The 18,332-nt window shown below is 28.8% G+C and overlaps 1 protein-coding gene across 1 annotated transcript in view; it reads right to left on the reverse strand.

Annotated features, from left to right (window-relative positions):
- Mgat1 (alpha-1,3-mannosyl-glycoprotein 2-beta-N-acetylglucosaminyltransferase) overlaps positions 1–18,332 on the reverse strand; it is a 69,247-nt gene that overhangs the window by 34,851 nt on the left and 16,064 nt on the right. Inside the window, exons 2-3 of the mRNA XM_067286911.1 lie at positions 16,034–16,159; positions 5,674–5,785 (exon numbers count right to left, since the gene is read on the reverse strand). Of these exons, the coding sequence (XP_067143012.1) occupies positions 5,674–5,785; positions 16,034–16,129 (208 nt within the window). The 5' untranslated portion in view covers positions 16,130–16,159. The remainder of the gene's footprint in view (positions 1–5,673; positions 5,786–16,033; positions 16,160–18,332) is intronic.

Consider the following 18,332-nt stretch of genomic DNA (forward strand, 5'->3'; position numbering starts at 1 on the left):
GTGGCTAAGGTTTTGTTTACATTTATTACAATAGGGCCTACTTGGGAAACATTTACTTACTTCAATCTGTTAACAGAAGCATAAAAAAAAAATACAAAAATACTTTGCATTAACACTTTGGAAGACAATTTGAAAGGTATCTTTTTGGACAGGCCAGTTCTTGAAAGCAAAGCAAGATTTGAAAAATGTTTAGAGAGAATTTTAAGCTTTTTTTCGACCATAGCATTCATTCATAAAATATTAGCACAATTTTATTATACTCTGTATAGGAAGTGAAAATTATTTTAATGAAAAACATTTTTCATAAAACTGCTGGTGTAAAATAGATATGAATGAAATAAATGTTGAAGGAGCTGCAATTTTTAATCATATTTTTAATTTATTTAATTTAAAGTGTATGATCTGAATCTCAAATTATTAGGGTCTTGTCCCTGGTTCCTGTACATCATACTTTTCCTGACAACAACAGAATCATGCTGGTCATCTATGTAATGCCATTCTAGGGAAAATTTTTGAGTCAAAATTATGTGACTGCTGGTATATGTTCATGTATGTATATGACCAAATGTTCATATATAGCAGGTCTCTTACCCCTAAGCTTTCCATATCTGGTAGTGACTTTCACCTATCTAACACTATTCTCCAGATTAAGAAAGGATTAAGATTAAATTAGGATAGGAATTTACAGGTCTACAATTTTTTCAAATTGCAGCCCAAAAATTATGAATACATGGTATAGAGAATGTGCAATTAACAAGAATTTTATTATAATGAATCTTACTAAAAAGTTATTTTACATTATTTTCTGAATAAATGTTTATCTATCTCATTACACAAATCCTATGTATTTATTGAAATCTACTCATGATTATTCAGATAGCAATAGACAATCACTAAATAAAATTTACAGATAACATCTAAAACATAAAATTTATATTTTTAATACTAAGATCTCAAATTTTGAAGTAAGATAAAGATAAAATAAGATAATCTTTACTCTTCCTCACTGGATGAAGAAGGAATAAGAATCAATAATATCTTACAGATGATATTGATTCTTTTTTTTCCTTCTTGATTCTTACAGAACATTACAGTAATAAAAAGATAAGAAAATTATATCAATAATTATTCAGACAGAAAACATCAATGTTATAAAAATAAAACAAGTAATATAAAAAAAATTTTTTAAAGTCAATTCCTACTTAGGTCAACAAAGAAAAATTTTATTTTAGTTACTTTTTATTAAATAATTATAAAGTTTGCTTTTTTTTCCTTGTGTCCTCTATCAGTCCGAACTGGCATATTGCTGACGGGCGCCACAGTTTAAATTTAATTAATGAATTAATATTTGAAAAAACTGTATTAACATCAAGTGTCATCCACTACAAGTTTAAAAAAATGTATTTGAACTTGAGTGGATGAATAAAAAGTATTTTATTAACGACTGAAAATTTGAACAAGATATATATATATATATATATACAGTCAAACCTGTTTTTATGCAGTGGATAGGGACCGCATAAAAAAAAATGCATAAAAAAAATCGCACGAAACTTCACAAATGGCTGTAAAAAATAGTTTACGCAACACAATTAAAAAAATATTTTTTTATGCAGTCAACAGGGACTGTATAAAAAAAGTCTCACATAGAAAATAACTCAAAACCGTACGAAATAGAATTTATTGACAACAGATGTCAGCTCTTGACTGCATCGTCTGGTCTATCATCTGTTTTACATATTTTTGTCCAGGTGGTGTTTTGTTGACTTAAAAATAAATTATTTCATTTTTCGCATATTCATGCAATAATATTACTATAATAAGTTCATTTATGCTATAATAAGTTTATTTAGCTATAATAAGTCAACGTGAGACATGACAAATCGCACAAGACTAGTCGCCAACTATACCGCACAAATAAAAAATCGCACAAAAAAAGACCGCATAAAAACAGGTTTGACTGTATATATATATATATATATAGGGAGAGTGTGAACTAATAGTAGAAATTTAAAAACAATGATAGAGCAGAATATTTGGAATCATATCTCAAAGATAAACATTATATCAAACCCTGGTTTTATTATATCTCGTTTGAAATGATACAGATGCTAAAATTTTTAATATTTACTGATATAAAATCATGCAAATTGAAATATTAAATTTAAACTTTTAATACAACATTGAAAAAGAAGAAAGAGAAAAATCAATTTTATACAATTCTGTTAAAAAAATAATAAAATAATTTTTTAAGAACAAAGACTATGATATAAAATATAATTATACTCTAAATTTGTTAAGTCAGCAATATTTATTTAATTTATTAAATTTATCAGCAAAATTTTATTAAATATGTCCATACCACTGAGGCAAGATATATTGGTAAATGCAGAGAATTGCATGTCTCATCACCAATACATTTAATATGACTGCTTTAAAATATTCTTCTATCCATATAAATAAGCTTAACTATAAATTATTTTTTTAAACTATATTTGATAAATTTTAATTCAAATTTTACTGTTAATTAATACAGGTATCTCTCATACAGTAAAGTACTACAGGTACAGTTCTCCATAAACATGGTACTTCTACAAAACAGTTTCACTCTAACACAATTCAAAAATTGGGGATAATGCCCGTACAACACAATTTCCAGTTTCATTCTAACACAGTTTGAGAATTTGAAAAATCCTTCATTCAAAGTTTCACAGTTTTTACATTCAAACTTTGTTATTGAATATTGTTTTCATCAAGTATGTATGCATGTTGCCTCAAATTTGCCCATGAATTTTAGGGTATTGAAATTTTCAATTTTTGTCTTTTATTGGGTTTATTTTAATGAAAACTGATAGTGCAATTTTTTTCTTTTGTCCTGGCTTTCCTATTATCTGGTGTTGTTGTCATTGCTTTCAGACTTTATCCTTTAAGACTATCACTGTGTTTTGTTTGTACAGATTTATCTTCTTATTTAGTAAAGTTTATTTAAACATGTTTAGGTGAGTGCTATTAAAAACTTTCTTAACCATAGGTATTTAATCACTTGTAAAAATAGTGAACAAGAAAAGGTAATATCTTGGTACTTGAACTGTTCCCAACTTGAACAATCAGTATTGAAACAAATATTCTGAGGAAAAACATCACTCAGTACTCGATTGAACAAACACGACCCACTAAAACAAATTTTCTATTAATAACATATTTTTGGAATAAAGCCGTAGTTTTCTGACCGGAAAGCTGTGAGATCGTCTACAAGAAAAATTTTTGGATTAAAAGGACGCCACACTAGAAACATATTTTTATTTTGTCATACATAAAAAATTTTTATGGTAAAAATAAAAAAATAAAGACTTTGCTGATATTTCTGATCAAGATCAACAAAAAAGCTCAGAAGAGTGACAATACTTTGTAAAAAGAAAATGCCCTCATTTAACTAAAATTAATATTAATGCATAATACAGTACTTTTAATTGTCATTATTGATTATTAATTTCAAATAAATTATTAATTGCTTTAATAAACATATTTCTCTTAGTAACAAAAAAAAAATAGTATACTTTTGTTAACTTCTGGAACCTAACCTCATGTTTTGTATTGGTCCTTTTGTTTTGTATAGCACAGATTCACATAACACTGCACTTTTTCAGAACAAAACTATCATGTTACATGTATAAAATTTTTCCTAATATTATTCTTTATAAAATATATATATATATTTAAATAAATAAAAAAATAAATATATTTTATAAATAAAATCTATTTTATTCATCAAATAGTGTTCCTATGTGGTAAGTCCTACATAGCAATTTTGTGCTTACTTCCAAAGAAAACAGAAATCAGTTCTCATTTATTCTAAACAGCCAGAATATCAGAAAATGCTGATAAAAAAAATTTCTAGTTAATGCTAAATGATCTGCCATATTACTGACAAGGAGACCCTACGGCTTTGGGGAAACGGATTTTGATGATCTTCGGTGTGGAGGTAGTACACCGTGTGAGTGCACTACCTGTAAAATACTAAAGTGCAATACTCAAATGTAATCGAGAAAAATGAACTTAAAGTTTTCTTTAGCAATTTATGTATAAGTTACGCGTACTATGGCTTGAGCGTACTGTGGCGTGAGTGGTAACGCTCCTGACTCGTGTGCTGGCGTGCTCGGGTTCAATTCTCTTGTGTATAATTTTTTTTTTTATTCATAAATACTTATAATGTATTTATTATTTATTTATTTTAATTTAATTTCTACTGTTCCAAGCCTAATATTTTTTCTTCAAAAACTCACCTTTTTCAAGTTGAGAGAGAACTATTAATACTTATGCCGGGTTTGAACATGGGTCTACAGTCTTTCTCACTCACTCTAACTCTTTGTTGACCAATTTCCACGCCCCCTTGTTTACTTTTAGTTTGTAAAACGACCGAAGGCACTACTCCATGTTTTAGCCGCTGCTTCGATACATCACTGTATAAAGAGTGATCATCAACAGTTTTTTCGTCACAACGTGAGGAACTTGCTTCTCTTGATGACAGTTTTGTAATTATAAAATAATTTTTCAAAATAAATTTCACTGAACAAATACGTCTATTCGAGTCGAAATTCAGAAATGAACGTTATATAGAGTTTTACAAAACAATATTCTACGTCTTTCTAGCGTAGTAGTGCCAAAAAATAATTAGACAATGTTAATTTTGACAAAAAGTTACAAATAATGAAGTTTAAATGTCAGTTCAAATATATATATATATTCTTATTAATTTCTCTAACAAAATATATTGAAAAATATCGTATTTAAACTAATGATATTAATAAATGTACGCGATTTTCTTTCATACGAATATAATGATAATTTGATTTTTGGTGAATTTTTTAAAATAATATTCCTGACTGACCAGTATTGCCCTCGGTTGTTTTACAAACTAAAAGTAAACAAGGGGGCGTGGAAATTGGTCAACAAAGAGTTAGAGTGAGTGAGAAAGACTCTAGACCCATGTTCAAACCCGGCATAAGTATTAATAGTTCTCTCTCAACTTGAAAAAGGTGAGTTTTTGAAGAAAAAATATTAGGCTTGGAACAGTAGAAATTAAATTAAAATAAATAAATAATAAATACATTATAAGTATTTATGAATAAAAAAAAAATTATACACAAGAGAATTGAACCCGAGCACGCCAGCGCACGAGTCAGGAGCGTTACCACTCACGCTACAGTACGCTCGAGCCATAGTACGCGTAACTTATACATAAAGTGCTAAAGAACACTTTAAGTTCATTTTTCTCGATTACATTTGAGTATTGCACTTTAGTATTTTACAGGTAGTGCACTCACACGGTGTACTACCTCCACACCAAAGATCATCAAAATCCGTTTCCCCAAAGCCGTAGGTTCTCCTTGTGAGCTATAATAGAGCTAACTTAATAATTAGATATAAAGTAATTTAACTAGACTAGACAGTTACGTCATACTTGTGATGATTTTAATTTTTTATTTTATTTATTAAAGATATTTATTATTTGAAATATCAAATATTTATCTTATAAAAAAATTTTCTTATATATTAATAATTTAATTAAGTACAAGCAATTAAAATGCTAATAAAATGCATTAATAAAGATAAGCTACATTTCAAGTTTCCTAGCAAATTTAAGTCATAACACAAATTTTTCATTTAACTCACTTGTTTTAAGATTCCTTAAACTTAACAGTAATTCTCTGTTAGATTTCAACTGATCTTGCAATTCTTTTTCCAAATGTTCCAACTGTTGACTCAAATGACTACTTCTCTGTGCCTAAAAAGAATACTTTCTCTTAATTTTTCTGTAGGTATGATTATAGTGTATAACATGTTACAAATAAGTAAATCTAAATCACTATTTAAAATAATATAAATAAATTAAGATTACATTCAATAATATAAAAAAAAAAAAACAAATTTCATAGAAATTACTATTCTAATACAATTTTAATGTATCATAAGCAACTAGAATATGTAACTACAATATTATATATATAAATTATTTAATTTTGTTTATATCATTATTATTTTTATTAATTATAATTAAAATTTTGAATGAAATTTTAATCAAATCGAAATAAAGTAACCATTTGAAAAATTTTTAAAAAATGTGTGTTAGCTACTTGCTGTTATCACTATAAAAAAAGAAAGAAATCTTTTATCTTGTAGGAAATATTCATAATTCAGCAAAGATTATTTAGGAAGTAAAAAATGTTTTTTGGAAAAGTGAAACATGAAATTCTAATGAAGATAACTGTCATTAAAAACTGGCTCAGTTTTAATCATTTTAATTAGGGTTCTTAACACTTTACTAATGAAAACTAACATATTAACAAGATTATGTTACATCTATGTGTGAAAACCAGGTTAAACCAGCTGGTCCGATTTTAAAATTTCTTTGTTTCAAATCCCCTCGGGAGATAACAATCAAAATCAAAGATAACAATCACAAGTCAAAGGATGTACAGTCTTCCGCCGTCAAACCCGCTTCCCTCCTCTCCGGACCCGACCTCTGAGTCACGGAGATCGACTCATTGTCTACCGTCATCGCAGCGGACGGGACTTGGAGTATATAAGGGGGGAAAAAGCTGAGAATGGGGTCGCTGAAGGTCCGCACAAGCCACCCAACCCGTAGGATCCGTCCCGAGAAGCGAGGGCTGAGACACGAAGTCACCAAAGCCCGCCAACGACGAGCCGTCCGACCGACCCTCCTGCTTCCCTCCACGACCGGAGAACCGAAACGATTAACCCTACGATTACAGCTAATTCTTCGACAATCCTAGGAAGAGGTATGACCCCCCTATATCTGGAAACTCTCTCTCTCGCGGTTAGGAACGGAACACATTAGAGCTTTTGTATCTGTTTACCGTCTAAATAAATTGTTATTTGTTCTATCCTGACTCCGTTATTTCGAATATCGCCTTAACCTTATCGTCAAACCCACACACTTCCTCCACTCGACCTGACAAATAATTACCCGATCCCGACAAGTCGGGATATCACCAAAATTTAGCCATCCTTGACAGTGGGGTGGGTCTTGCCAACCTGTTCGCCGACAAAAAGGAGGTACGACTCCGTCTTACCTCCCGGCGTTTCCCACATATGTTAGTATCACAACAAAACAACAATGACCACTTTATACTACCAATATTAAACTTATTCTAATATATCTTAAGTTTATATATGTATTAAATTATTAATTAATAGTTAGGTTCATAGCAATAAACAGAGAAGTATATGATGTAAATAATTAAATTGATAAAAGTTTTTAATAATTGTTTGTATCATCAAATTATGCATAAAATATTAAACTTTCATCTTTCTTACACTCTTCCTCAGTTTAAACATAATACAGATTTAAGAATTTTTTTAATAAGATTTAAAAATTTAAATCAAATGTGAGATTCAAAAAAAAAAAAAAATTTTCAAGTTCAATAAAAATTATGATTTTATATGAAGTTCAAGAAAAAAGTCTTAAATCTGTATTCTACATAGATTGAGGAAGATGTAACTGTAAGGAAAAACAAAAGTCATCTAAATTTTAATGTTTTATTTGTGTAGGACAAATTACATATAATTATTAGGATTACATAATTTTGTTAAAAACTGATGAAAACTAAAGTAGTCAATCTAAGAAACTATAGAGTCAATCAAAAACACATACAGTACATTCTAGTTAATTGGGACTACCATTTATTTGGAATATTTTGGAAAATCAGACATAAAATTTAAGAGATTACACAATAAAAAAAAAGTGCACTATGAGCACTGAAAAGTAAAAATCACACAAGTTGCCTAAATTGTAGAAAAACGTTAGTCCTGATCAAATCTACAATGCAAATAAAACAGCCTAGATAATTCCCTGGATTATAAACATGAAGTATTGTCAGGTTCAAAAAAAGCAATGGATTGCATTACTGTATTGTGCTGCTATAATATGTCAGAAGTAATAAACAGACATTCTTAATTATTGGAAAGCATGCTAAGCCTTGATGCTTTAAAGATCTTTGAACTGACTATTTACCAGTTGAGTATTATGCCAACAAGGATGCATGAATGACTTCTAGTATTTTTTTAAATGGGTTATGAGTTTGGATGTAGAATTGCAGAAATGTCAAAAACAGTTCCTGCTACTCTTGGACAACTCCACTGCTCATCCTCATGTAGAGTGTTTGAAAAACATTCATCTGCAGTTTCTTTCAGCTAATACCACATCCTTGATACAACCATTGGGTATGGAAATCATAAAAAAAAGTTGAAAATATTGTATTGTGGAAGGCTGGTACAATATATTCTTGAAGCAATTGAAGAAAATATCATCTACAAAAGCACACAAAATTAGTTCTAAGGTTACTATTTTAAAAGAAATACAATATGCCACTGGTAGTTGAAGAAAGTAAGCTGTAGTGTAATTTGAAACTGCTTTTCTCATTGCAGTTTTACAACATCCATACAGGAAATGCCAGATATAACTGATAACAATAGTGAAATCATTTATGAACTACAAAATGTTAGAAATTATGAAGAATTTTTATACAGCCTTCTATGTTACAATAAAAATGAGGATTGTGTAGATTGTTGAAGAAGTTGTTTTGAGAAAACACCTAAAAACTAAAGAAGATAAGGATAATGATGGAGATTATACTCCTCTTTATACCAGGAAGCCAGATAATTTATTCCTAAATTAACAAGAGGACGACATGACATTGGGGTCACAGAGTTTGATCAAAATCAATGAACCCAATGGAATGCCGTCCCCTCGTAAGACAATATTTTATGCAAAGTGGAAATGAAGAAAGTCCCTTATTTCTGTATTAAATGTCTGTTTTGATTTTTGTTCACTCACAGAGTGAAGAAAAATGGTGATAAAGAAAAATTCAGGAGACAACTGGGTAAAAATTGAAAGAAATATTTTAAATATTCATATATTTTCAGAACTGTCAAAACTGTTTATTAACTGTATCTATGAGTTATAGATACATTTGAAATAATTATTGTTTTTACAGTTAACCCAATTCAATGTCTTTCAATTTGATTGTTACATTATCATTACTAGCATGTATTTTTAGAGAACTTTATTTAAGAAACAGTGTATTTTAAAAAATATTTTCTTAAAGCTAAGAATAAAACAACAATTGCAATAAAAAATAGTTAAGATCACAGAAGATATATTTCATTCATTTGGTGTTTTGAATGGAAAAAGTGGGTGTTCTCTTCTGAGTCAGCACTGCCCCCCCTTTTTTGCATTAGTCACTCTTGGCATAGGTAGTCGAAAAATTTTTCTTTAATATTGATATTTGTTTTTTCATTGGCAAAAATGGCAAATGGCAGCAAAACTCTGGCTACACTAATTACTCAAATTAAATAATTTGGACTAAAGATAAGAGCTAGGTCACTATCTTGTATTAATATTAATAATAAAATTAACTTTAAAATTAAATTTACATACTATATCTAAACTAATATATAAAGAGAGAACGTACGTTTGTTTGTTTGCTACAGATAATCTCAATCTAATGAACCAATTTTTAAAAGTCTTTTGTTATTAGTAGACTTATTCCTTCTGAATGAACACAGGCCATATACTCTTTTTATATTAAACAAGTAATATAAAAAAAATTTTTTTTAGTCAATTCCTACTTAGGTCAACAAAGAAAAATTTTATTTTAATTACTTTTTATTAAATAATTACAAAGTTCGCTTTTTTTCTCCTCGCGCCCTCTATCGGTCCAAATTGGCATATTGCTGACGAGTGCCACAGTTTAAATTTAATTAATTAATGAATTAATATTTGAAAAAACTGTATTAACATCAAGTGTCATCCACTACAAGTTTAAAAAAATGTATTTGAACTTGAGTGGATGAATAAAAAGTATTTTATTAACGACTGAAAATTTGAACAAGATATATAAATAAATAAATAAATAAATAAATAAATAAATAAATAATATATATATATATATATATATATATATAGGGAGAGTGTGAACTAATAGTAGGAATTTAAAAAGGAAAATGTATGAAAAAGTTGTTTTTACTGTGAAATTTGTCTCAAATCATCATTTGCCTGCTCTGTTCAAAGTCAATCCCGTTTGCCACCTGTTCGGATTTTTTAGACTTATTGTCTTATATTTTAGGGTTTCAATTCATACAGTTCAGGTAGTTGTATATATGCTTTGTTTGAATTCTCTTGATTGTTAATTTCTTATAATAATACTCTTATGTTATCAGATATCTATCTACATAAATTGAGTTCTTTTGGTTACTTTTCAGGTGTACATGTGTGTGAGCTTATCAACGATAAAATGCCTAAAAGAAAGTCACAATTGTCATGAAATACATTTGTATCAATGAACCATTGGAAAGTTTACTTCAAAGCTATATTAAAACTCAGACCACTCAATCCTTCCTTCATCTCCTATAAACTCTCAAACCCTTCGACTGATCTGGACTAAATTCCACATAGTCACTCTCTGGTATCTTATGAGAAACATGGACTACCATAAAATTTAGACCCCTTCACTCTTTCTGATTTCATTTCCTACCCCCAAACCTTTTGAACAATCTGGATAAATTTTGCATAGTTAGTCTCTACAATCCTCTAAAAATAAATGCTGCTTTAAAATGCAGACCCTCACTCCTTCCTCTGATTTCACCCCCCACAAATTGCCAAACCCTTTCACTAATTTGCACCAAATTTCATTTATCTTATGTAATTAATAAAATAATTCATTATCATTTCAGTTCTAAGTTAACAAGATATTATGAACATATTTTATATACATAAAAAAAAACCTTAGCTTCTAAATTTATAATTATCAATACTAATTTATTAGACAAATTATTAATAATTTGTATTTATGGATGTAAAAAAAATGCACACTATATTTGTCTATTAACAATAAGAATGTAAATATCAACTTTATTTATGTATTATTAAAAGAAAAAATTAAAAACAAACAATATTGTTTAAGATTCAACTTTCCGTATAACATAAACAAACATCACTAAGCTCGATGAGTATATAATGAAATACCAATGATTACCTTATAAATCAGGCTATAAATTTGCTAATTAAATGATTAATATAAAGTAATTTGCTACTAGAGGTAGATGTTAGGCGCCATCTCTTATCTAAGTTAATAATTATAATTTAAGTAAATATTAAATAAATTTAGAACCTTTCCATATAACAAAAAACTAATGAGAGGATTTTTTTTTTTAAATTTTGGTTCAGCTACAAATGAATTTTATTAAGAATTACATAAACAATTTAGAATAGAAAATCAAAACGCTCACAGAAATTATAGTTAATAAAAATTATAAACTGCTTGAATTTAGCCTTATTTACAGTTATCAGTAACCTTACATTATTTTTCAAAAGAAATGTTTTAACATTTTTTAATAGAAGAATGTTTTAATAGTATTCTCTTACATAAGTCTGAATGGATACAACAGCTAGTTGTTATTATTGTTTAATAGAAACTTCAATGCCTTTCAGATACTTCTGATTAGAAATATCATGTCATTGTCACTAATAAATGCATTATATTTAAAGTATTCATTAAAACAATTCTTTAAATTTAAGTGTTAACTTCTAACTGGCTGTTCTAAATTTAAGATCTGACTGACTTGCAAATATTGTATTAATTATAAATTTAAAAAAATACACATATATATTATATTAAGCAGATGAGCCTAGTGTTGCTGGGGCAAAAAATAACAGCAGCAAAGATTAAGATTATTAAATTATTTCAAACTTCTAACTTTTCTATTATATTATAGTATTTGATTTATATACTACACAGATTATCTTACATAAGGGTTTATTGCACCAAGTGCCCAATCTAACACTTAAAAATTCTTTAAATTATGTAGAGTAGAATAAAGAATTTTAAAATGTGTTAGATTGGTCACTCAGCATGATAAACCCTTACGTAAGATAATCTTTGTAGTTATATAAATTAAATACTATATTATAACAAACATTAAAATGAAAATCATATAGTTTTGTTATTTTAGCCTACCATTGTCATGTTTATCACAATACTCGGATGATATGAAATGGCACAGTTTCATTGGTTAAGTAGACACCAATTGAAAATATATCTTAAAAAATCTAAGATATCATATTTTTTCCTAATGTTAACTCTAAGAAACTGTACCATGCACAGCCAAATATCAAATGGCAATCTGCCAACTAATCAAATTTTGTGAAAAACAGACCAAATATTTAAACTTGGTACCCTGAAAAACCACTTAAAACATATTTATTGCTCACTGGTAACCTCATATTATGTAATTTTCCTATTCAAATGCCATCAAATTGGTGGTCCTATAGAAAGAATGGACTGTTGCAAAAGGAGATCAAAGTAATTCAACCAGGAGTAGTCACTGACATCGTCCTGGAAGAGATGGTCAACTACTACTAAATAATATTTGAAAAATGATCCATGTTAGACAGGTTGTCATGGCACTGCATATGATCAAAGTTGATAACCCTAACATCCAAACATCTTCAAATGATTTGTTTAAATAAAAACAATCTTGTAAAAATGCTAGAATAATTCCTTTTCCATGATAATAAAGTGTTTAAATTTTGGCAATGGATTATATAAACCAGGCACGGCCAACCCAAATTGTTTCGCGGGCAACTTTGATCACTCGTAACATTATGGTGGGCCACAATTTAGGCAAACATGATTTTAAAAAAGTAAAACAAATACAAAATGAATAAGATTTTATTGTTATACCAAGAGTTTGTATTCGCACTTGCGCATTATAACAATGACACATGCAAATTTTCATTTATTTAATTGTTTTGGTATACACATAACGGCAAACAAAAGTTTTAATAAATATATAATATCGCTTAGCAGGCCACACAATTTATCGTGATGGGCCTCATGCGGCCCGCGGGTTGGCCAGACCTGATATACACTATGTGGAAAGTATGTTTTATTAAATATTGCATTTATAGAAAAATTATTGAGCTGCAATTTGAAAAAATTGTAGACTTATAAATTCTGATTGTATCTGCCTTAATCTCAAGGAGTTAGATAGATGAAAGTCAAGACCAGATATGGAATGCTTATGGGCAGGAGGTCTAGGTATCTACGAGGGGAGTCCGACATTAAAGGTACTATTACAAATAAAGATGTTTGATTGATATTAAAGTGTGAAAGCCCAGATAAGATGGAAACTTTAATTAACCACAATAAAATATATCAAATTAATTAAGAATAACGCTTAAATCTCACATATTATATAAAGAAAAATTTTCCCAACAGTTAATAATAAATGGAAAGATGTGATTGCATTTTCCCTGGATTTACTTCCTTTCCAAAGGTGACACATCTGAATGTATGTGTCACCCGGAACTTTCATCCGAAATCCATCCATTGGTCAAAAACTTAATGTTGCCTAAAAAGGGCATCAAATCCAAGGGGGAGGACCCCCAAAATAAAAGACGAACATCAGAACCGACAAGGAGAATTCACTGACCCAACTCCTTCTCATGAGTGTAATTTAATAATGTTCCATCGCTGATTTCTTCAACTGTTCTTTCACCAATCCATTCACCATAGGGTGCCCTTAACAATGAATATTTGATAGTGGACTGTGCTCATCAAGGAACCAAACTGTCCATCCTGTCATCCAGACATTTTGCAATCTCAAGACTATGTTCAAGCTGATCAAGGTATTTAGCATCACACGTAATAATGTAAGCTCTCTCTCTTGGCTAGGAACCCATTAACTTAGTAGAAAATCAGTCATATTACGCTACATAGCTTTATCCACTTTATGATGTTGTAATGCTATAACAGAACTCTGTTATCTTAGGTTTATGTGCAAAAAATTTACAAAAATAAACAGGTGTTATTTTGTTATAATTAAGAGTTGTAGTGTGTGCACTTCTTTCAGCTGCATTGTCTCTCAGGCCATCTCCATCCTGGACCCCTAGTATCTACATACGCGACTGCTCGCGCAAAACCAAAACTGCAGCCAACAAGGTTTCTGTGTCTGCATTAAAAGACACAGTGGTGTCAGTCCTGACATAGACATCGTAGGTCTTGGGTGCCAACCTTCTGGTCACAAAAGGTACAGGCTAAAATTTTATAATTAAAGAAAATATTTAATACATTCCACAAAAACAACACACTTTTGTTTATTTCTTGACATAATTGTCATAAACGTTGAGACATTTATCCCAGCATGACACTAGTTTGAACATCCCTTCATGGTACTGTTGCTTTTCAAGTTGCTTGAAGTCGTCCAGAACGGTGTCTTGCAATTCCTCCTGAACCACAAAGCATTTCTCCACCAAAAATTTCTTTAAAAGCCCTTTGAAATAAATGAAAATCTGAGGATGACTATACAGAGGATGTTGCAGGACCTCCCAATTCCGCTGTGCCAACCACAGTTTGGTTTGATTTGACATGTGGAGTATAGTTCAGATTTAGCCCCCTCGGATTTTCACTCTGTGTTTGATGAAACATTATTGCAGTAATTGATATACAAATCATCTGACAAGAGCTGGTATGCCATCATGCATAAAAATAATGTCCTGTATTTACAAAACATATCAGAATATTTAAATCAGCAGAATAAATCAATATATTGTTTTCCAAGTGTTTTATAAAAAGAATATTTTAACCAAATATACTTATATATTAATTAAAATTATATAATAAGCAGATAATTAATTCCAGAAGCTATCTTATTAAAAACATAAAAAATATAAATTAGTAGTCTGATTAACAATGACTACACAAATGAATCATATAAGAGTATTTTTATTATGTAATGATGCTAATTAAAGTCAATCAAAACTAAATATGTTAAATAACAAAGAGGATTGGATACAATTACACAAAAAACATGGATAATTGAATGCTCAAGCTCATTTATTCTCAACTTTTGATTATAATAAACAATATACTATAAATGAAAGAAGTTTAAATACAAAAAGTAAAATTCTACTTATTCTTATATAACACAGGATAAAGCTATTGATATTAAAGTGTTTTATGTATTTATTTTACCAATATGTAATGCTCAAATCAAACAAGTATTTTTATTTTTGCCAGGATAACAATTATTCTCTAAATACTATAATACACTTCTTGTCTAGTATGGTATATATTTGTGAGAATTATGTTGGCCTCTTTATTTCTAGACTTTAGATCATTATGTATATAATTAAACCTTACATTGCCATTGGATGGTAATGTAAGAAAGTTTAATTATATACATAATGATTGGATCTGTAAATTGATAATTCACCAAATGCTGATATTTTATTGTGAATTTCATAGATGTAGATCTGTCAATTTCATAAATATTTGTAAAGAAACTGATGAGGGACTGTAGGTCCGAAACGCATACTTCTTTTTTGGAAAATAAATTGATGTTCTAAGGCTGGTCTTGTGTCCAGAGATGATATAATAAGTCTAGAAATAAAGAGTTTTCACAAATATATAATTATTCTCTATCAAATTAATGTTAAAAGAGTTTCTTTTAACATTAATTTTAAATATTGTATTCATGTAATTTGAAATGATTTAATATACCATGTGTAAGACTATAGTCTTGTTTAAAAATTACAATAATTGGAAATACTTTCTTGTTTCTTTTTCAGAAAAATTTGACTTTAAATAAAAAATTCTAGACACACTAATGGACTATTAATTAAGTTAAAATATATTTAACAAAAGTTAACTGTAAACAACATGATTGAAATTTGGTTATATATATGTCTAAATATAAATTTATTTATAAATTCATTGTTTTAGTTTTAAAACCATGCAAAGTTTTGCATTGCATTGGACAAAACTTTAATTTTTACAAATATTTAATCACTTAAATAATAATTAATAATAATTTTTTATTTCATCATAATTTGTTTTCAAAAATTGACTTAAAAAGTTAATTATTGTAAAAGAAAAACCAAAATTATTTTCTCAAAAAAGAAAATTAAATTTTACAAGATACAATTAAAAATTTTTTTTATATTATTTACCTTCCCTTGTGGTCTTTGCAGAAAAAGATGGTATGTAACTGCTGCCCATGAAAACAAGGCTAGTGAGACTATTAAGACGAAAGTCCTCCTACGCATTTCCAACTAAAACTTTTGATTTTGTCATTTCTAAGATGGAAAAATAGTTTTATTAACTATGTATATTAACATAATTACAATTTAAGTTATATATTTGATTAACTAAAATTAAAAATTCTATGATGATTTACTACAATAAATAATTAATATATGCTGTATTTACATAATCCATGCACTTCCCCCCCAAAAAAAACATAACAAAATTGTGTGGTTTATTTGAAATAAATTTGGTGACAACCTGCAAAGTCTGGGGTGCTTCCACCAGTAAAATTAAGCATTTTGCTTGCTTTACTAATGATAAATTTTGTTTATCAACTGAATGACTTTGCTTAGTATAATCCCATCCATAGTCAATAGTTACAAGCAATATTAGAAAACATTTTTGGACAATTAATTTCATGAAAATGAAGATAATTAAAGTAAGTTCATTTAAATGTGCAACTGAGACTGTCAGTAAATAATCTTTAACTATATTACCTCAGTTTAAGCCATTGGTCTATTAACATTTTTTCACCTTTGATTCAAATTAAACAATATAAAGAAGTCTTATTTTTATTTAATTAGTAAGTTAATTCATTATAAAATAGGGTCAATGTGGTTAAATATGAGACTCTTTTCAAAACTTTTGTAACAGAATTTGTTAGGACCAGTATTTTACAAAGAGAAATACACGACAAGGTCTACAGATGGTGTTAAAATCTAATGGAGTATTCATTTTTTCTGTATGTATGAGAAATGTTGAGCAAATGATTTTTTCCCTCTCATATTTTTACCTTTTGAAGGTAAAATATGAGAGGTGACATTGGGAAGTGAAAAATTATATCATCATAAGGACTTTCCTATGCCAACAGAGAGGTTAATAATGAGGTACTACAGGTTAAATGCAAGACATTTTTTGTATAAAACATTGCTCTATGATATTTATAAGTATTGAAAAGTATCTCATATTTATCCACATTGATCCTACTTGTTAGTTTTTCTGTTAATTATTGTTTGAAATCTTTATTATTTCATTCAAAACTCACATCTATAAGAACAAAGAAATATTTTTACTATGATACAGCACAACTAAAGTAAAAAAGTTTCATGGAAAGTAATGACTAGTGAATAAAATCTGGTTGTGTCTCATTTTTTATCTCATTTTGAAATACACAAAACTCAGACAAAAGATGATATATGCAATAAAAACAACTAGCAGCTGAAAACTGTTTTTATATACTACATACAAATTTCCAGTTAAATATCCATGTCTTTTGCAGACATATACAGAGCAAAAGTTAGTTGAACTGACAGAAAAGTTTTTGCACCTATTTTTGTAGTGTTTCTTAAAAATTAAAAAGACTCAATGAAAAACCAAAGTCATTTTCATTCAGAAGAGTTATGTTAAAAAGCACTAAATAAACTTTTGTATTAGTACAGGACAGATCAGATGTAGATTAAGTCAAATTTCACAACTGTCTCATATTTTCTCATTTTTTGGACTGTCCCATTTTACTCACATTGACCCTATATTACTACAAATTGCAAATAATTTATTTTTTTCACCTCTATATTTTTATCTTTTAAAACCCTGTGGACTTGTACACTGAGTACCAATGCTGTCAAGAGGGAGAAGTTGGAGCATTTTCCCCAGGATGGAGTAAACATAGTAATTCCTACCTCTATAAAATTAACACTATTTTTACTAACAGAAATTGTTAAGACTGCTTTTTATTAATAAACATTCTATGTACAGTAAGACTCTGCTTAACGCAGGGGATGCATTCCTAGACAACAAAGTGCTAAGCAAAACAGTGTTAAACGAGGTCATTTTAACATAGAGTAAATAGGGGTAGAGGAACATGTGACCAAATATAAGCAAATTTTACTTTAATTTTAAGTTACTTTTATATTAATTTGTATTATAATATATGTTAAATAACACACAGAAATGTAAAGTTCATTTTTGTGATGAAGGTTCTGGCTCTTCTGAAATTTTTGTTTTTGCGATAAAGTCGTCTAGTGTCATTTGTCGCATTTTTTTTCTTTCCTGAAGCAAATGTTGGTAGCAGAAGATCACATCCAAAATTCCTCGTTTTGCTTTTGCACTCCTTTCAAAATCTGGATCATTGGCTACAATTTGATCAATGATTTCAGTTATTGTTACCAAACTTTTACTAAGGAAATCTGTAGAAAAATTCTTTGGGCTCTTCGTTTTTGAAAT

The sequence above is a fragment of the Centruroides vittatus genome, unplaced genomic scaffold (assembly GCF_030686945.1).
Source record: "Centruroides vittatus isolate TY-2023 unplaced genomic scaffold, ASM3068694v2 scaffold_386, whole genome shotgun sequence".
In the NCBI taxonomy this organism is placed as follows: domain Eukaryota; kingdom Metazoa; phylum Arthropoda; class Arachnida; order Scorpiones; family Buthidae; genus Centruroides; species Centruroides vittatus.